General features: G+C 43.2%; 1 protein-coding gene across 1 annotated transcript in view; it reads left to right on the forward strand.

The window, feature by feature from the left end:
* Positions 1-22,018, forward strand: part of LOC138977958 (polyhomeotic-like protein 2) — a 33,180-nt gene that overhangs the window by 2,989 nt on the left and 8,173 nt on the right. The window contains exons 3-13 of the mRNA XM_070350564.1: positions 333-430; positions 2,293-2,560; positions 6,193-6,242; positions 6,968-7,147; positions 7,711-7,797; positions 8,376-8,673; positions 13,710-13,895; positions 16,039-16,253; positions 16,847-17,143; positions 20,218-20,412; positions 21,722-21,848. Coding sequence (XP_070206665.1) covers positions 333-430; positions 2,293-2,560; positions 6,193-6,242; positions 6,968-7,147; positions 7,711-7,797; positions 8,376-8,673; positions 13,710-13,895; positions 16,039-16,253; positions 16,847-17,143; positions 20,218-20,412; positions 21,722-21,848 — 2,001 coding nt within the window. The remainder of the gene's footprint in view (positions 1-332; positions 431-2,292; positions 2,561-6,192; positions 6,243-6,967; positions 7,148-7,710; positions 7,798-8,375; positions 8,674-13,709; positions 13,896-16,038; positions 16,254-16,846; positions 17,144-20,217; positions 20,413-21,721; positions 21,849-22,018) is intronic.

Genomic DNA, 22,018 nt, shown 5'->3' on the forward strand with positions numbered 1-22,018 from the left:
TTTCCAATGCAACACTAGCAGTTTCCAGTTTTCACTCAAATGGAAAAATATACCTCTGTTGCTAGTAATTTCTTTTACTTACCTGATTTGCTTGTTTATTAGATTGATTTGACATACACTTGTAAGTGTGTTTAGAGATTAAAAGAGAGACTCTCTTTCTCAGAGGAAAATGTTGACCCAAAACTAGGGCTAGTGGAAACGTCTTTGGGCTAGTGAATTTGAACAGCTATGAGCATCAGGCAATTTGACTTTTTTTTTTTTAAACTTCTGCATCCTTCTATGTCCTGTTTTGTTAACATGGAAAGTAACACATATCTTGTTCCTTTCCACAGCGGCCATGCAAATGAACCAGCTGAACATCATCCAGCAAGGAAGAGCACCCAATTCCAACAACTCTGCCGGACTTCTGTCCCCTACATCAACACAGCTGGTGGGTTATTTGTTGCTGTACCAGCAAGAGTTTTCTCTCTTGACAAGTGACTACACAGAAATTATTGTCGGTACTTTCAGCTCTTTCTATGCAGACGAGTTCAGAGTTAAGTTGGATGTAATTTTGTCACTCAGTAACAACTTGACAAGTTTGACATCAGTGAGCTGAATATTAACATCTCTACCACCATTTTTGACTCACATGCGAAGCAAAAGTGAGTCTATGTACTCACCCGAGTCGTCCGTCCGTCCGTCCGTCCGGCCGTCCGGCCGGCCGGCCGGAAAACTTTAACGTTGGATATTTCTTGGACACTATTCAGTCTATCAGTACCAAATTTGGCAAGATGGTGTATGATGACAAGGCCCCAAAAAACATACATAGCATCTTGACCTTGCTTTAAGGTCAAGGTCGCAGGGGCCATAAATGTTGTCTAAAAAACAGCTATTTTTCACATTTTTCCCATTTTCTCTGAAGTTTTTGAGATTGAATACCTCACCTATATATGATATATAGGGCAAAGTAAGCCCCATCTTTTGATACCAGTTTGGTTTACCTTGCTTCAAGGTCAAGGTCACAGGAGCTCTTCAAAGTTGGATTATATACATATTTTGAAGTGACCTTGACCCTGAACTATGGAAGATAACTGTTTCAAACTTAAAAATTATGTGGGGCACATGTTATGCTTTTATCATGAGACACATTTGGTCACATATGATCAAGGTCAAGGTCACTTTGACCCTTATGAAATGTGACCAAAATAAGGTAGTGAACCACTAAAAGTGACCATATCTCATGGTAGAAGCACCATTGTACTTCCTATGTCTTGAATTAACAGCTTTGTGTTGCATGACCTTGGATGACCTTGACCTTGGGTCAAGGTCACATGTATTTTGGTAGGAAAAATGTATAAAGCAGTTCTTAGTGTATGATGTCATGAAAGGTCAAGGTCAAGCATGTGAGTCGTATGGGCTTTGCCCTTCTTGTTCTAAGTTTCGAATCAACAATGGACAAGTGTACAGACACAGTGACACGACTACTTTGTACATTTTGAACCAGTGTTTATGTGAGAGGTGATACACAACTGTGTCAGCTCCCGTTCAAACGGGGTTGCAAAATTGTTGTAAAACATGAAAAACCAATTGTTCATTCTTGTGGGAGGGTCCTATGCTGTCAAAAATTGCTCTACATTGCAGCTACATTGTGATTGTGAAACCTGGTACAAAATGAATAAAATTACTTTTGCATAATATCTGGTACAGAGGAACACCTTCAAAAATCTGGGGAAAAAATGTTATTAAAAGGAGGGAGTGTTAAAACAAAGGTGAATTTACAGAGGTTAGAAACGGAAAATTTGAAACGCAAGTCCTCAAAAAGGAGGGAGTCTTGAAGGGGGGGGGGGGGGGGGGGGGGGGGGGGGGGGAGTCTTGAAGGTAAATTGGGAGGGGGGGGGGGGGGGAGTTCCACTGTATGAATGTTTTGCATTATTCTTGCTTGATTAGACATATTCCGTAAATAAATGTGTCGGGTTTGTTTGGGTTGTGAAAGAGTGAGTACCCTTGCTTTTGCTCTGACAAATATTGACATGTGCTTCCTGTACACGTGTTTTGAACACACAGTTCGCTAGTGAGTGGCCTGTAATGTCACGTGGGAAAGTTTCCCCACTTGACATTATTTCCCACGTGACATTACCGGCCAGTCTCTGGCCAGGGGGGGTGTCTCAAACATGTGTGCAGGAAGCACATGTCAGACTCAATGTTTGTCCCAGCAAAGTCAAGGTTACTCTTTCATGACCCTTACAAACCCAACAAAGTTATTTCCAAAAATTGTCTTTAATTATTTATGTATATTATTTGTGTGACCAGTCAGCACAACAGGCAGCCCAGCTCGCAGCAGCGGCGGCCAACTCCAACAATAGCTTGGCCGCCGTTTCCATGGCAATGCCTGTTAGCAACAACAGCAGCAAGGTCGCGTCCAATGGCAACAAGCCCCAAGGGGTAGGTCAAGGTCAGGGCCAAGGTCAAGTGTCCCAGGGTCAAGGTCAGACGGGGACGGCGCCGCCAGCGCTTGTTGCCGGGAAACCGGCCATGCTGCCCCAGCAGAGTGGTGCCCCCTTGATGCTAGGGCAGATTGGTAAGCATGGGCTGAACGCTTTGGGTTTTCTTTCTTTCTTTCACACAAGACAGGCATGTTGCAAAAAGAGAAAAGGATAGAATACCAGTTATGCCATGAAAAGCCAGAAGGTAACCAAAGGTAGCACCAACAAGATAGAATACCAGTTATGCCATGAAAAGCCAGACGGTAACCAATGGTAGCACCAACAAGATAGAATACCAGTTATGCCATGAAAAGCCAGAAGGTAACCAATGGTAGCACCAACAAGATAGAATACCAGTTATGCCATGAAAAGCCAGACGGTAACCAATGGTAGCACCAACAAGATAGAATACCAGTTATGCCATGAAAAGCCAGACGGTAACCAATGGTAGCACCAACAAGATAGCATACCAGTTATGCCATGAAAAGCCAGACGGTAACCAATGGTAGCACCAACAAGATAGCATACCAGTTATGCCATGAAAAGCCAGACGGTAACCAATGGTAGCACCAACAAGATAGGATACCAGTTATGCCATGAAAAGCCAGACGGTAACCAATGGTAGCACCAACAAGATAGAATACCAGTTATGCCATGAAAAGCCAGACGGTAACCAATGGTAGCACCAACAAGATAGAATACCAGTTACGCCATGAAAAGCCAGACGGTAACCAATGGTAGCACCAACAAGATAGAATACCAGTTATGCCATGAAAAGCCAGACGGTAACCAATGGTAGCACCAACAAGATAGAATACCAGTTATGCCATGAAAAGCCAGACGGTAACCAATGGTAGCACCAACAAGATAGAATACCAGTTATGCCATGAAAAGCCAGACGGTAACCAATGGTGGCACCAACAAGATAGAATACCAGTTATGCCATGAAAAGCCAGACGGTAACCAATGGTAGCACCAACAAGATAGAATACCAGTTATGCCATGAAAAGCCAGACGGTAACCAATGGTGGCACCAACAAGATAGAATACTAGTTATGCCATGAAAAGCCAGACGGTAACCAATGGTAGCACCAACAAGATAGAATACCAGTTATGCCATGAAAAGCCAGACGGTAACCAATGGTAGCACCAACAAGATAGAATACCAGTTACGCCATGAAAAGCCAGACGGTAACCAATGGTAGCACCAACAAGATAGGATACCAGTTATGCCATGAAAAGCCAGACGGTAACCAATGGTAGCACCAACAAGATAGAATACCAGTTATGCCATGAAAAGCCAGACGGTAACCAATGGTAGCACCAACAAGATAGAATACCAGTTACGCCATGAAAAGCCAGACGGTAACCAATGGTAGCACCAACAAGATAGAATACCAGTTATGCCATGAAAAGCCAGACGGTAACCAATGGTAGCACCAACAAGATAGAATACCAGTTATGCCATGAAAAGCCAGACGGTAACCAATGGTAGCACCAACAAGATAGGATACCAGTTATGCCATGAAAAGCCAGACGGTAACCAATGGTAGCACCAACAAGATAGAATACCAGTTATGCCATGAAAAGCCAGACGGTAACCAATGGTAGCACCAACAAGATAGAATACCAGTTATGCCATGAAAAGCCAGACGGTAACCAATGGTAGCACCAACAAGATAGCATACCAGTTATGCCATGAAAAGCCAGACGGTAACCAATGGTAGCACCAACAAGATAGCATACCAGTTATGCCATGAAAAGCCAGACGGTAACCAATGGTAGCACCAACAAGATAGAATACCAGTTATGCCATGAAAAGCCAGACGGTAACCAATGGTAGCACCAACAAGATAGAATACCAGTTATGCCATGAAAAGCCAGACGGTAACCAATGGTAGCACCAACAAAATAGAATACCAGTTATGCCATGAAAAGCCAGACGGTAACCAATGGTAGCACCAACAAGATAGGATACCAGTTATGCCATGAAAAGCCAGAAGGTAACCAATGGTAGCACCAACAAGATAGAATACCAGTTATGCCATGAAAAGCCAGACGGTAACCAATGGTAGCACCAACAAGATAGAATACCAGTTACGCCATGAAAAGCCAGACGGTAACCAATGGTAGCACCAACAAGATAGAATACCAGTTATGCCATGAAAAGCCAGACGGTAACCAATGGTAGCACCAACAAGATAGAATACCAGTTACGCCATGAAAAGCCAGACGGTAACCAATGGTAGCACCAACAAGATAGAATACCAGTTATGCCATGAAAAGCCAGACGGTAACCAATGGTAGCACCAACAAGATAGAATACCAGTTATGCCATGAAAAGCCAGACGGTAACCAATGGTAGCACCAACAAGATAGGATACCAGTTATGCCATGAAAAGCCAGACGGTAACCAATGGTAGCACCAACAAGATAGAATACCAGTTACGCCATGAAAAGCCAGACGGTAACCAATGGTAGCACCAACAATATAGGATACCAGTTATGCATGAAAAGCCAGAAGGTAACCAATGGTAGCACCAACAAGTTAGGATACCAGTTGGACGACAAAAATAACTTGTTACTGTTCAATGTTCATATGTTCATAGTGGGAAAATAGGAGATAGGGAGGGTCTTCACTTTTCTGTGAGAAGACGGGTTGTCTGCGTTTGATTATTCCAAAACACTTCAGAACTGTTCGTCTTGTTGGAATCTGTGCGGTCCCGGTGTCAACATCCCAAAACACTGGATGGTGGAACTGTTCGTCTTGTTAGAATCTGTGCGGTCCTGGTGTCAACATCCCAAAATAGAGCTGTACACTCCCAAGTGTTTCAATCCTGTTTTGACTGCCCTGCTACCTGCTGTTTCCAACAAAAATGTTTGAACTTTCTCTTTTTTTTACATTTAGTCAAGTTTTGACTACATGTTTTAACATAGAGGGGGAATCGAGACGAGGGTCGTGGTGTGTGTGTCTGTGCGTGTGTGTGTGTAGAGCGATTCAGACTAAACTACTGGACCGATCTTTATGAAATTTTACATAAGAGTTCCTGGGTATGATATCCCCAGACGTTTTTTTCATTTTTTCGATAAATGTCTTTTATGACGTCATATCTGGCTTTTTGTAAAAGTTGAGGCGGCACTGTCACACCCTCAATTTTCAATCAAATTGATTGAAATTTTGACAAAGCAATCTTCGACGAAGGCCGGACTTTGGTATTGCATTTCAGCATGGAAGCTTACAAATTAATTAATGACTTTGGTCATTAAAAATCTGAAAATTGTAATTAAAATTATTTTTTTATAAAACGATCCAAAATTACTTTTATTTTATTCTTCATCATGTTCTGATTCCAAAAACATATAAATATGTTATATTCGGATTAAAAACAAGCTCTGAAAATTAAAAATATAAAAATTATGATTAAAATTAAATTTCCGAAATCGTTTTAAAAACTATTTCATCTTATTCTTTGTGGGTTCCTGATTCCAAAAACATATCGATATGATATGTTTGGATTAAAAACACACTCAGAAAGTTAAAACGAAGAGAGGTACAGTAAAGCGTGCTATGAAGCACAGCGCAAACCGCTACCGCGCCAAACAGGCTCGTCATTTTCACTGCCTTTTGCACTAGCGGCGGACTACGTTCTGTTTCATTCTGTGAGTTCCACAGCTTGACTAAATGTAGTAATTTCGCCTTACGCGACTTGTTTCTTCTTTTTTTCAGCCAATGTCTTCTCTCAAGCTGGCAACGTTGCTCCCACCTTTGTTACACAGGTAAGCCTTACCCTCTTTGGTTCATGTCTCTTTCTGCTCTCTACACTCACAACACAAATACAGTGGAACCCCCCTTTTAAGACCCCCCTTTTAAGACCCCCCCAATTTGACTTCCTCTTTTTAAGACCCGATTTTCTCAGATTTGTTGAGGTCTGGAAAGGCGGGGCCCACTGTAGTTTTGTCTTGAAAGGCGGGGCCCACTGTAGTTTTGTCTTGAAAGGCGGGGCCCACTGTAGTTTTGTCTGGAAATGTTCTTGTTTGATAAAGCAGGAATTAAAGGAAGAGGGAAAATATCAAATTAGCAATCACATATCACTGATAATTATTACGACTGCTAATCTACAGTGTTTAAACATGAGTTGTATGAGTAACCACCTGTGCTACAACCGAAAAGAAATACAATGTTCCACAGTACATGTACAATTACAGGAATGCCAAATTTTTACAGTTTTGTGTTGTTGATTTCTGGGTCATTATATTGATTCAGTGATCAGTGCATGATGTTTTTCTGGCTTTTTCAAAACTCCAGATATATATCATTCTTGAGATTCTAAGATTGCACTTTTTTTGCATGATTTTTTATTTGGAGGGTGGCTTGGGGACGTGTTTTTAGGATGTGTTTTTTTTCCAAATATTTTAATACAATTTTATGTTCTCATGCATTACTGCTTTGAGTAGACTGTGTGACTGATGTTTTACCATCACAAAACGACGTCCCTGTGCAGTCGAAGGGTCAGTCGCTAGGGATGCCGATACAGACGCAGCCCCAGCTGCTGAACTCGCAGTCCCCGATCCGCCTGACCCAGCCCCAGTTGGTGACCAACACGGGTCAGATCATCCCCTCCCAGACCATGCTGACCAACCCCGCTCTGCTGCAGGCCATGGCCGCCGGCCTCCAACATCAGGTCAGTCGCAAGTAGGACTATACGATGAGGAAACTTTCATGTCCATGAAATAAAAAGACCAAAAAATAGTGTCTTCATGCACGAAGACGATACAAATCACATACTCGACGTTTCAACCTAGGGTCTTCCTCAGAAACACAAAAAAACGAAACAGACGTGATAAAAGTATATAAAAGCGGATACTGTTCTATAGTCTGTCCTCTTCTTTTATCCGCTCTGTTTGGCGTTTTGTGTTCCTGAAGAAGACCTCGGGGTGAAAACGTCGAACATTGTGATTTGTATCATCTTGGTCAGCATGTGAGTTCAGTATTTTGTGGTCTTATCTCTCGCTCTTACACGCAGTCACCATTGTTCTGCTTTGATGTCCATTTTCATTGTGCATGACATGGGATTTACTTCTGACAGAGTATGACTCCATTCCACTGTTTTTACATTTTGACAGATGAAAAACCAGAAATGTTTTTTTACCACCATCTCTGTGTCATACTGCTGTTTAGCTCTCAGTCCCCACCCCCCTCCCACACAAGGATTTAAGTGTGTATGTCTGTGTGTGTGTGTGACAGGTGTGGGGTCTGACCAGCACTGGACAGCTGGTGCAACAGACAATGTTGGACAGCTCCCAGGCTCTGCAGGGCGGCGCTAACCCTCAGGTAACTTTCTCTTCGTCTCATCTCGCTTACATACTGGCATTCAGTAGACAATGTCCCTACCTTGAGCACTTTGGAGTTACGTACTGTTGCCTTGCTACGTAATGTAAGGATAAGAAAACAGTATCAGTCATTGGCTTTGTAACTCGCGGACTTCGTATTCAGATTGACCATACAACAAATTTTCCATAGGCGTAAGTTCAAGGTCACTGTTTGGAATAACAAGGTCTATATCTCTTGAGCTACTGTCACCGTCTAATATCAAGGTCAATGTTTCTAATATCAAGGTCATAATCTTTAACTATGGCATAAATAGTTCAGTCATGCATAGAATGTCAAGGTCACACTCTCTCTCTCCACAGGACATGCTGCAGTTACTCGGAGGTCAAAGTTAGAGTCTGTAATGTCAAGGTCACTGTCTCTTCAGGGCATGCAGCTGGCGCCCCAGCAGTTACTGGGAGGTCAAGGTCATACTCTGTAACGTCAGGGTCACTCTCTCCACAGGGCATGCAGCTGGCTCCCCAGCAGTTACTGGGAGGTCAAGGTCATACTCTGTAACGTCAAGGTCACACTCTCCACAGGGCATGCAGCTGGCTCCCCAGCAGTTACTGGGAGGTCAAGGCCAGTCTCAGGCGTTCCTGGCGGGCCAGTCGCTGTACCTGCGCCCCCTGCAGCCCACGCAGCAGCTCCCCGGCATGATGGCGGCAAGCATGCAGGGCTTCACCACGCTCAAGGGAGGCAAGGTGCAGATCGAACCCAACCTGCAACACCAGCAGGCACAGCAACAACACCAACATCAACAGCAGCAACAGCAGCAGCAGCAGCAACAACAGCTGAAGGCGGCTATGGCTCTTGGAGTCAAGCATCAGCAGGCCCCTGGTAAGAGAGAGGAGGGAGGCGGGGGGGGAGGGGGGGGAGGGGGGAGGATAAAAGAAACTGGGAGAGAGATTGGCTAGCAAATCTTTGTTCAAGCGTAACTGACAGCCTACCAGCTGTACTTGATAAAAATGCAAAAAAAAGACCAAATGACTGGGGGGGGGGGGGGGGGGGGTACATGCTTGAAGTTCTTGCTTAGTGCTGAAGGCACCCTGCACAAATGGAGAGTAAAGGCAGTCTTTAATTGAGCCTGAAGTTGACTTCGCTGAGACTTTTCTTCAAAAACTGAGTGCTTTAGCTTTGGGCGGCCAGCTTTGACAAGTGTAGTTCCCGTAGTCGACTTCACCTAGTTAACTTGAGGTGTGGGAAATGGTCGCTTAAAGTAAGGACTCGAACCTGCGGGTACAGCTTCTAGCTGACACATGTAGACCCACTGTGCTACATCTCCCTCCGAAGTAACTCAGTTGGTGGAGCTCTAGACTTGTGATTGAGGGTCACCGGTTTGAATCTGGGCCAGGCTGGACACGTGTCATTTTTGTGTACAGACTCAGAGATGGTACCAATTTCCCTCCCCTGTGTCACCACTGTGTCACCCCTGTGTCACCCCTGTGTCACCCCTGTGTCACCCCTGTGTCACCCCTGTGTCACCACTGTGTCACCCCTGTGTCACCACTGTGGCACATAAAAGACCTCGGCATGTGGCTATTTACACCTAAACATGCATACACCTGGGTAGCGCGACTCTGTTGCTGCTAGCTTTCCACTGGGAGGATGCGACCCTAATTTCCCAGCGATGGGACAATAAAGTAATGAAAATGAAAAAAAAAGAAATCTCCCTTTCCGGCCCAGTGCTGACTGAATGCTACATGCAGTGTATGTCCTGAATGCTACATGCAGTGTATGTCCTGAATGCTACATGCAGTGTATGTCCTGAATGCTACATGCAGTGTATGTCCTGAATGCTACATGCAGTGTATGTCCTGAATGCTACATGCAGTGTATGTCCTGATTGCTACATGGAATGTATGTCCTGAATGCTATGTCGCGGGCGCAAACCGCGGGCTTAGAGAAAATAAAACAATTCACTCGCACGGCGCCTCACACACAAGTACCCACACACTCTCATATGATTCGCACCTCGCTCATAAATTGTAATAAAATCTCCAAACGTAAACGCTTTAGGGTTCAGATAGACAGGAGAGCAAAAGGGAAATAAAAATAAAAAAGAATGAAGCAAAAAACCAGTTCATCTATTTATAAGATTAAATTCAACATGTAACCCACAAACAGTTTACAAAACAATCAATCAAATCACACTCCAGTGGCCTGGTGGTTTCTGAAGAACGAAGAGCCACACAAACTTAGTATGTAGAATTGTTCGATGAACATACAGTACGTTGGCCACATGAAATACCGGTTAATATATAAAGGAAAAAAAAACAAATCGCGCATATCAATAGAACTGTTTCAGTGTGTCATTACACTGCCGAACGGCGACCCCCCTTCCACACAACACCCAAGATATATAAGTAATAACTTAGCCTGTGTGACGGAGAAAAGTCCCGTTATTGTCTGCGACGAATGGAAGCAGACGACGTTACGCAGCGCCTCGCTGACGAAGAACAGCCCCCACAGACGTTGCTCACTGACGTCCAGTGTGGAGGTCTCCGCCTGACGATCCTGCGGAAAGTTGTAGAAGGCGAAGGCAGGAGAAACCCGGATCCATCGGCCTGTAACTCCTCCTAAGAACGTTACGCAGCGCCTCGCTGACGAAGAACAGCCCCCACAGACGTTGCTCACTGACGTCCAGTGTGGAGGTCTCCGCCTGACGATCCTGCGGAAAGTTATAGAAGGCGAAGGCAGGAGAAACTCGGATCCATCGGCCTGTAACTCCTCCCAAGATGTCCACGGGTCGGGATCAACAGTTGTCCTCTTGTGATGGACCCCATGGCAGTAGTAGCAGCAGTAGTAGTAGCGTATACCGGTGCGACCATTACCTATATCGGAAAAGTGTGTCAAGACTTTCCGACCCTACGATTTCCCGAGTGCCATGCGGGCAGAGGGGAAACCGTAGATCGGCATGAAAACCATCAACATCATCACAACATCAAACGCCACAATGGCAAGTTATAACCTGAGTTATGGATTCCTATCCATGCCATTGCATAAATTCCAGCGTCAATTCTATCAATAAAATATAAAGAGAAAAATATTATAATAATTAAATGTTTCAAACACTTAATACAATTTTCCTCTCGCTGATCATCACAACAGTGACCCTACAATCTACCAATAAATTGTCACAGCTTCAACTCGAAAGTTGGTGGAAAAATTATCATAAATGCCAACACACAAGTCGACAAAAATATATCCACCACAGTAATTGTTATGCATTATACAACATAAAAGTTGACCTTTCTAAACATATTATTATTTAGAATTATTTTGATTATCAGAATACATATAACTGACTTATCAAACCACTGAACCACTGCACAATTTAAGCATATCAACGCTCGTCAATTACTGTTAAAATCCATTCTGATAAAAGGACTCGGTTCATGAACTTTTGCACTAAACAACCCACGGACAATGTATGTCACTATCGTAGGAAACTTGTTTTTCCTTCCGCACAAAATAACAAAAGAGCAGCTAAGGGCTGCACTCTTTCACTGACCAGTGGTCACACCAACAGTCTTTAATACCACAGCACGAATTCTACACCCGCAGTGCAAGGTCTTTCATAACAATGATACCCAGCTACGAACGCGTGCTGTCAGCAATATTAACTCAGTGCAGAAGCACGGAATATGTTGAACCAGCAATCTTTCGGATCACTGAACTCACTAGATAGCCACTCTTTCTTTTGTTCATTCACACACACAAAAGACGTCCATGCATACGACAGCAAAACAAATACCCGCCTGCCATTTTCCACCCATTCCATGCAGCATATTTAAGAGGAAAAGAAAATGTACAACTTACTTTGCAGTTCCGAGGGACATACAGTGTTAAATTTACCGGCCTCAATGATACATGATTTACCTTGAAAAACTTACGGAAAACGTTCAATAATCATGTTGTTCTTCTCCTGTTCCCAGTAAAACATTTTAAAATATCATTGGTTGACGAGGGTAGGGATAAACTAAACTCACTAATTTAACCTCACCTGCAGTACATTGCAGAGTTGTCGCGTGTCGCTGGTGCTAAGCTGCCGACATCTTTCCTCCTTACCAACTGGGATAGGAATGACTTGTCTCGCTCACTTGACCCACGATTTCCACGAACAGTTCTCAAACGGGAGGGAAAAAGTGCAGAAATGTTTCCACCCCAATCTACGACGCTCCGTTTGGCGACACTGTCTCCTCTACACCAATCTTTTCGCTCTCGTTCCCTTCGTATTTGATGGTTGGGTTTGCAATTTACGGGCATTTGATTAGCTAGTTATTCCGTGGCGCGACATGCTACATGCAGTGAATGTCCTGAATGCTACATGCAGTGTATGTCCTGAATGCTACATGCAGTGTATGTCCTGAATGCTACATGCAGTGTTTGTCCTGATTGCTACATGCAGCGTATGTCCTGAATGCTACATGCAGTGTATGTCCTGAATGCTACATGCAGTGTATGTCCTGAATGCTACATGCAGTGTATGTCCTGAATGCTACATGCAGTGTATGTCCTGAATGCTACATGCAGTGTATGTCCTGAATGCTACATGCAGTGTATGTCCTGAATGCTACATGCAGTGTATGTCCTGATTGCTACATGCAGTGTATGTCCTGAATGCTACATGCAGTGTATGTCCTGAATGCTACATGCAGTGTATGTCCTGAATGCTACATGCAGTGAATGTCCTGAATGCTACATGCAGTGTATGTCCTGAATGCTACATGCAGTGTATGTCCTGAATGCTACATGCAGTGTATGTCCTGAATGCTACATGCAGTGTATGTCCTGAATGCTACATGCAGTGTATGTCCTGAATGCTACATGCAGTGTATGTCCTGAATGCTACATGCAGTGTATGTCCTGAATGCTACATGCAGTGTATGTCCTGAATGCTACATGCAGTGTATGTCCTGAATGCTACATGCAGTGTATGTCCTGAATGCTACATGCAGTGAATGTCCTGAATGCTACATGCAGTGAATGTCTTGAATGCTACATGCAGTGTATGTCCTGAATGCTACATGCAGTGAATGTCCTGAATGCTACATGCAGTGTATGTTTTGAATGCTACATGCAGTGAATGTCCTGAATGCTACATGCAGTGTATGTCCTGATTGCTACATGGAATGCATGTCCTGAATGCTACATGCAGTGAATGTCCTGAATGCTACATGCAGTGTATGTCCTGAATGCTACATGCAGTGTATGTCCTGAATGCTACATGCAGTGTATGTCCTGATTGCTACATGGAATGCATGTCCTGAATGCTACATGCAGTGAATGTCCTGAATGCTACATGCAGTGTATGTCCTGAATGCTACATGCAGTGTATGTCCTGAATGCTACATGCAGTGAATGTCCTGAATGCTACATGCAGTGAATGTCCTGAATGCTACATGCAGTGTATGTCCTGAATGCTACATGCAGTGTATGTCCTGATTGCTACATGGAATGTATGTCCTGAATGCTACATGCAGTGTATGTCCTGATTGCTACATGCAGTGTATGTCCTGATTGCTACATGGAATGTATGTCCTGAATGCTACATGCAGTGTATGTCCTGAATGCTACATGCAGTGTATGTCCTGATTGCTACATGGAATGTATGTCCTGAATGCTACATGCAGTGAATGTCCTGAATGCTACATGCAGTGTATGTCCTGAATGCTACATGCAGTGTATGTCCTGATTGCTACATGGAATGTATGTCCTGAATGCTACATGCAGTGAATGTCCTGAATGCTACATGCAGTGTATGTCCTGAATGCTACATGCAGTGTATGTCCTGAATGCTACATGCAGTGTATGTCCTGAATGCTACTTGCAGTGTATGTTCTGAATGCTACATGCAGTGTATGTCTTCTCAGGCACAACGCTGGGGAAGACCATCCTGCCGTCCACGTCTCGCGCCACGGTCACCGCCAAGATCCAACCCAACATGGCCGCCACCCTACCCGGTCAGGGCCCGCGGCTCAACATCCCCACCGTCATCCCCAAGCAAAAACCTCGCGCCAGGCTCACCAGCAAAACCGCCACCATGCCTGCCACTGTTGGTACGATGACTCCACTACTAGTACTTCTACATGGATATGTTTCTTTTGTCTTGTGTGTTGGTACAATGACTCCACTACTAGTACTTCTACATGGATATGTTTCTTTTGTCTTGTGTGTTGGTACGATGACTCCACTACTAGTACTTCTACATGGATATGTTTCTTTTGTCTTGTGTGTTGGTACAATGACTCCACTGCTTCTACATGTATAAGGTTTTTTTGTCTTGTGTTTTGGTATGATGACTCTACTACTTCTACATGTATATGGTTCTTTTGCCTTGTGTGTTAGTAGGATGACTCGACTACTTCTACATGTATATGTTTCTTTTGTCTTGTGTTTTGGTACGATGACTCGACTACTTCTACATGTATATGTTTCTTTTGTTTGTGTTTTGGTATGATGACTCTACTACTTCTACATGTATATGTTTCTTTTGTCTTGTGTGTTGGTACGATGACTCGACTACTTCTACATGTATATGTTTCTTTTGTCTTGTGTTTTGGTATGATGACTCTACTACTTCTACATGTATATGGTTCTTTTGCCTTGTGTGTTAGTAGGATGACTCTACTACTTCTACATGTATATGTTTCTTTTGTCTTGTGTTTTGGTATGATGACTACTACTTCTACATGTATATGGTTCTTTTGCCTTGTGTGTTAGTACGATGACTCGACTACTTCTACATGTATGTTTCTTTTGTCTTGTATGTTAGTACGATGACTCGACTACTTCTACATGTATATGTTTCTTTTGTTTTGTGTTTTGGTATGATGACTACTACTTCTACATGTATATGTTTCGTTTGTCTTGTGTTTTGCTATGATGACTCTACTACTTCTACATGTATATGTTTCTTTTGTCTTGTGTGTTGGTACGATGACTCGACTACTTCTACATGTATATGTTTCTTTTGTCTTGTGTGTTGGTATGATGACTCTACTACTTCTACATGTATATATATGTTTCTTTTGTCTTGTGTTTTGGTATGATGACTCTACTACTTCTACATGTATATGGTTCTTATGTTTTGTGTTATGGTATGATGACTCGACTACTTCTACATGTATATGTTTCTTTTGTCTTGTGTTTTGGTATGACTACTACTTCTACATGTATATGTTTCTTATGTTTTGTGTTTTGGTACGATGACTCTACTAGTTCTACATGTATATGGTTCTTATGTTATGTGTTTTGGTATGATGACTCGACTACTTCTACATGTCTGTTTCTTTTGTCTTGTGTTTTGGTATGATGACTGTTTTTTTCTATATCGATTGAACATTGAATTTTTCTTCTTTGAGCCATGTGACGTCAGAGTCCGACAAAAACTCATATTTAGGCGGATATTCGAGACTACAAAACAGTGCATGTCTGTGTGAGTTCAATCTTTAAAAAAAATAAAAAAAATCGAACTTAAATAGGGTGATACATAATGTTATTTGTATTTTTGACCAAAATATGACATTTGACTTCGATCTCGACAGTCATTGTTCACCTCGACCGATGGCAGGATCTCGGAGGAACACTGACTCTCGATCTGTGTAAAATGTCCTGTTTTGGTCAAAAATACAAAATAATGTAGAATGTTTGTTTTGTTTTGTGTTTTGGTTACCCCCCGCGGGTTAGGGGGAAGAATTTAACTGATGCTCCCCAGCATGTCGTAAGAGGCGACTAACGGATTCTGTTTCTCCTTTTACCCTTGTTAAGTGTTTCTTGTATAGAATATAGTCAATGTTTGTAAAGATTTTAGTCAAGCAGTATGTAAGAAATGTTAAGTCCTTTGTACTGGAAACTTGCATTCTCCCAGTAAGGTAATATATTGTACTACGTTGCAAGCCCCTGGAGCAATTTTTTTATTAGTGCTTTTGTGAACAAGAAACAATTGACAAGTGGCTCTATCCCATCTCCCCCCTTTCCCTGTCGCGATATAACCTTGAACGGTTGAAAACGACGTTAAACACCAAAGAAAGAAAGTGTTTTGGTTTGGTTTGATTTTGTCAAAAATATCATGTGGGAGCTGTTCCACAAGAAGTGTGTAAATCTTGGAAAATTGCTGACAGTTTTATTGCTGAAGAAAACTAATCCGAGCACCCTTCCTGATTGTATGAAACGTTTTCACTTGAATATTTTTTTTCACAGTAGGGACTTCTACCACTGCGGTGCCTGTGGCCATACCGGTATTGTTGTCTTCCGGAACCGGGACCCTTCCAAGCAAGGTGATTGCCGCAACCAGTACGGGAATACTGACCAGTGCCAGTTCCAGTCCGTCCAAACCTGGAACGCCGGTCAGCATCACGCCCGCTGCCATCACCTCTCCCCCCAGCCTGGCTGGGAAAGGTCCTGAGGACGCTGAGGTGTGCTGCAGATTTTGAACCTTTCTTAATGTCTACCTCCTATGCAGAAGGTTGTGGGTTCGAATCTGCTGCGTTTGATGGGATAAGGGTGGAGATTTTTCTGATCTCCCAGGTCAACTGATGTGCAGACCTGCTAGTGCCTTGTCCCCCTTTGCTTGTACACACAAGCACAAGACTAAGTGCGCACGGATTGCCATGTAAAAACGGTCATACATAATCTTTTTTGCACTTTCCTTTAACCTGTTCCTGTTCGCTGCTAGCAAATATTTGTAAAGAAAGTATTACCTGTATTTACGTGAATTGACAACTTACATGTGCCCTCGATGTATTAATTAATACACCACAGACAGACACATTGTTTGTTTGTTGTTCTACTTTGTTGTTTATTGACTCGGGGATATAAATCCCTCGCCAAAATGTCGGGGTCAAATCCACGCTGAAAGCAACTGGTTTCAAGACAGTGGCGCTAGGGACTGAACTATCTCCCCGCCCCGATTTCTACTAGTAATGTGTAATACTTCAATAATCAATAAAGATAAATAATTCAATGTGTGTAGTGTAACAGAAATGTAAAACAGACATGATGGTTTCAGATGGAAAGCGTCAAGAAAGCTACCCCCACACCCCTCGAAGCGACCACGGCAACCCCCCTTCCCACTCCTGCCTCCGCCCTCGCCCCCATCCCCAACTCCTCCCTCACCTCCCCCGCCACCACACCCATCAAAACAGACACCCTCCCCCCTTCTGCATCTAATTCCACCCCCACCGGGCCCCCGACCTTATCTCCTGCCCCACAGGACAAAGGGACGTCGCCGGACCTGAAGGTTGCCATGGAAACCAAGGAGGAAGATGTGAGGGAAGACATGAAGGAAGAGGAAGAAGAGATGGAGGTGTGTGTTTGACTCACCTGAGTAATCAGAAGAGTCTTAGTAATGAGGAGCGTTGGGCTAGGTTCTGTTTCAAAATGAAGTTATCCCTTTGCTTTGAAGCCTGAGGTTGACCGCTGAACATGACCTGATGACCCCTTTTGTAAGCTAGTACTTTCCCTTTTCATGATACACGATACTGATATAAGCACAGCCTGGTGGTGACCTTACTTTTAATGATAAACAATACTGATATATGCACAGCCTGACACGTTATTTTCTATTGCTAGAATGACAAAGACACCGAGACCAATTTTGTTTGTAATTTCCTCGAGAGCATGCATAAGAAATGACAGATTGTTCACTTGACGCCATTATCCACATTATGACGGGGTGTTCTCAAACATTGTGTCACTTCTTACGTCAGTATCCACATTATGACGGGGTGTTCTCAAACATTGTGTCACTTCTTACGCCATTATCCACATTATGACGGGGTGTTCTCAAACATTGTGTCACTTCTTACGTCAGTATCCACATTATGACGGGGTGTTCTCAAACATTGTGTCACTTCTTACGTCAGTATCCACATTATGACGGGGTGTTCTCAAACATTGTGTCACTTCTTACGTCAGTATCCACATTATGACGGGGTGTTCTCAAACATTGTGTCACTTCTTACGTCAGTATCCACATTATGACGGGGTGTTCTCAAACATTGTGTCACTTCTTACGTCAGTATCCACATTATGACGGGGTGTTCTCAAACATTGTGTCACTTCTTACGTCAGTATCCACATTATGACGGGGTGTTCTCAAACATTGTGTCACTTCTTACGTCAGAGATTTGACTTTGAAAGAGAGGCTTAAGAAGAGACGCCTTGGTTTGTTAGGTCGGTTTAGTTTCTCATTACCATGATACATGCACTAGTATGCCCAAAACCAGGTGTGATGACACCTTGTTAGATGTACCTGTACTCACCTACAGGGTTAACACCTTTCCGGTTATTGGCGGAAAATCGAGTTTTTGAAAACTTTTTAAAAGTAAAACTTAATGTTTGTAATAATTTTTTTTTATTGTTTGGCTGGTTGCTGGAGGCAAAATGTGTATTTACACCCCCGGTATAGGGGTGTGTATAGGTTTCACTGGATGTGTTTGTTTGTTTGTGTGTTTGTGTGTTTGTGTTCGCATATAGATCTCAAGAATGAACGGACCGATCGTCACCAAACTTGGTGAACAGGTTCTATACATTCCTGAGACGGTCCTTACAAAAATTGGGACCAGTTCAAACACACGGTTAGGTAGTTATTGGTGGATTAAGATTAAGAGTGACATATTAATGGTCAAAGGGATATAACCTTCTCAGTTGGTGGCAGTGAGAATGGTTCTACCTCGACGTACCCTTTCGCAATGGACCCTGTGTTTACATTCTGACTTCTGACTTCTGACTTCTGACTTCTGACTTTTGACTTTTGACTTTTGACTTCTGACTTCTGACTTTTGACTTTTGACTTCTGACTTCTCTTTCGCAATGGACCCTGTGTTTACATTCTGACTTCTGACTTCTGACTTTTGACTTCTGACTTCTGACTTCTGACTTCTGACTTCTGACTTCTGACTTCTGACTTTTGACTTTTGACTTTTGACTTCTGACTTCTGACTTTTGACTTTTGACTTTTGACTTTTGACTTCTGACTTTTGACTTTTGACTTCTGACTTCTGACTTCTGACTTTCTCTCTTCTGACTTTCTGACTTCTGACTTCTGACTTCTGGTAAGGACGGGGGTGTTTTTTCTACCTCGGAGGAATTTCTTGTATTTCATCATTTTGGTACCAGGATAGACTGTTCTTTTGAATCATTCAAATCTGCACTCAAGACATTCCTTTTTTCCAAATAATCCATGCATTCTACACTGCCCACCCCCATTCCACCCTGAATAACTGTACATATTTAATGGTTGATGGTGTGTGTGTGTTAGTGACTTTAAGTCTCCGTGTGTGTGAATGAGTGTATGTGCGCCTTGAGTCGCCTGTTGGTGAGATATGTGCGCGTTACAAATATTCGTATTATTATTATTATTATTATTATTATTATTCTTTGTCTCTACAAGATAAAACAAGTCGCGTAAAGCGAAAATACAACATTTAGTCAAGCTCAGTCGAACTCACAGAATGAAACTGAACGCATTGCATTTTTTCCGCAAGACCGTACACTCGTAGCATATCGTCTGTCCACCGCTTGTGGCAAAGGCAATGAAATTTACAATCCAGAAAAGCGAGGTAGCGGTTGCGCTGAGGAGGATAGCACGCTTTTCTATATCTCTATTCTTTTTAACTCTCTGAACGTGTTTTTAATCCAAACATATCATATCTGTATGTTTTTGGAATCAGGAACGGACAAGGAATAAGATGAATTTTTTTTTTAACAGATTTCGGAAATTTAATTTTAATCATAATTTTTATATTTTTAATTTTCAGAGCTTGTTTTTAATCCGAATATAACATATTTATATGTTTTTGGAATTAGAAAATGATGAAGAATACGATAAACGTAATTTTGGATCGTTTTATAAAAAAATAATTTTAATTACAATTTTCAGATTTGTAATGACCAAAGTCATTAATTAATTTGTAAGCCTCCAAGCTGAAATGCAATGCCAAAGTCCGGCCTTCGTCGAAGATTGCTTGGCCAAAATTTCAATCAATTTGATTGAAAAATGAGGGTGTGACAGTGCCGCCTCAACTTTTACAAAATGCCGGATATGACGTCATCAAAGACATTTATCGAAAAAATGAAAAAACCGTCTGGGGATATCATACCCAGGAACTCTCATGAAAAATTTCATAAAGATCGGTCTAGTAGTTTACTCTGAATCGCTCTACACACACACACAGACACACACACACACACACACACACATACACCACGACCCTCGTCTCGATTCCCCCCTCTATGTTAAAACATTTAGTCAAAACTTGACTAAATGTAAAAAAGGCTCAGGTTCCCCCTAGATCCCCTAGCCGCCGTGGACCCTGGCCTTTCAGGTTTTTCACTTTTGTTTGGTGTTAGCCCTGTACCTATGTGACCTTGCCCCAGGTTGAAGCGGAGAAGCCGGTGATGGCGGTGGAGGCATTGCCCCCGGTGCTGACTGCAGCCCCCTCCCTCCTCTCCCCCCTGGGGCTGTCACTGCCGCCGCTGATGATGGAGAAACAACGCGCCATCGTCAAGCCGCAAATACTCACCCACGTCATCGATGGTTATGTCATTCAGGAGGGACCTGAGCCCTTCCCGGTAAGTGTGTGTGGGTGTGTGGGGGTGGAAGGGTGTGTGTGTATCTGTGTGTGTGCACGTCATCGATGGTTATGTCTTTCAGGAGGGACCTGAGCCCTTCCCGGTAAGTGTGTGTGGGTGTGTGGGGGTGGAAGGGTGTGTGTGTGTGTGAGTTGTGCTGGTCCCAGGTCTTACATCTGTTTTGATCTGACGCATTGTTCTTCCCCGAGGTCGGTCAAATGTCCCATAGTTTTGCCATGTAGCATGTCTTGTGACGCAACTTCTTTTGTTTGCAGCCAGGACACTTTGACGGATTTATATTTTGTCTTCTGTATCTGGGAACAACACTCTGTGTGTGTGTGTGTGTGTGTGTGTGTGTGTGTGTGTGTGTGTGTGTGTGTGTGTGTGTGTGTGTGTGTGGGTGGGTGGATGGGTGTGAGTGGGTGAGTGTGTGTGGGTGGGCGGGTGTGAGTGAGTGAGTGGGTGAGTGCGTGTGTGTGTAAGTGTGTGCTTGCGTGTGTGTGTATGTATGTGTTTCTGTGTGTGTTAAAGTAGTCAGCATGTCTCAATCTTCCTTCACTGTTTTCTGTGGTGTACAAGTGTAGGTGTGAGGCATGATTATGTGTGAATTAGCAACAACTGCTCTCTCCAGCAAATTCCTCTTTTGAATATTTGTATTCTTACTATCAGTAGCAAGATCTCTTCAGTAATAGAATTCAGATATACCCAGTAAATTTGAATCAGATCTCAGGTTGTGACTAAAGTTCCTTCCCTTTTTGTTTCCCTCCATCACGGCTGTTCCCAGGGCTTCATTTCTGCCTCCTTAGCTGCAGGCAGGCTGAGTTATTTTTAGCATCCTTTCCACCACCGCTCTACGCCGCAGTGCTGGCTCACTCAGAACCATACACTGTTAAGAAACCATGTTCCGGTGTAGCAAGGAAGCATTTGGGTCTGAGAAGCAAGCGAGCTCAACAGTGTACTGGCTGCAGCTGTCGGTAGCCTCTGCCTTGGCTATTTTTAACGCTCACTAAAATGCAGGCCAGGCAGGAACAGCCGTGCCATCTTCTTTTCATACCTATTTCCTTTCTTGCTGCTTTTGTTTTATGTTTCCCTGTGTGTTTGTTTGTTTGTTAGTCCTGAAGAAGCCTCTATGGGCAGACATTTGATTTAGATTTTTATGTGCTTGTATTAGTAAGTGCATATTTCTTTTGGTTTTCAACTAAATAATGTGACAACCCCTGCCCGTCGCGATATAACCTTCGTGGTTGAAAACGACGTTAAACACCAAATAAAGAAAGAAAGAAAGACAACCCCTGTATTGTGTTGACAGGTTCAGAGGTCATCGCTGCTGTCGGAGTTCGTTCCCCCCAAGCCAGCCCCGGTGGTGGAGAAAGACTCGGAGGATGACACCGCGGAGTATGACGACCAGCCACCCAGGCTGCTCAACCAGTCCGAGGGTAAGTTACTGTGTATTTTTTGTTTTTCTCCATTACTTTATTGTCCCATCGCTTCGAAATTCGGGTCACTTCCTCCCAGTGGAAAGCTAGCAGCAACAGAGTCGCGCTACCCAGGTGTATGCGTGTTTAGGTGTAATCTGCCACCTGCACTTATGGTAAGAAGGACCGAG

The sequence above is a fragment of the Littorina saxatilis genome, linkage group LG10, assembly GCF_037325665.1.
Source record: "Littorina saxatilis isolate snail1 linkage group LG10, US_GU_Lsax_2.0, whole genome shotgun sequence".
In the NCBI taxonomy this organism is placed as follows: domain Eukaryota; kingdom Metazoa; phylum Mollusca; class Gastropoda; order Littorinimorpha; family Littorinidae; genus Littorina; species Littorina saxatilis.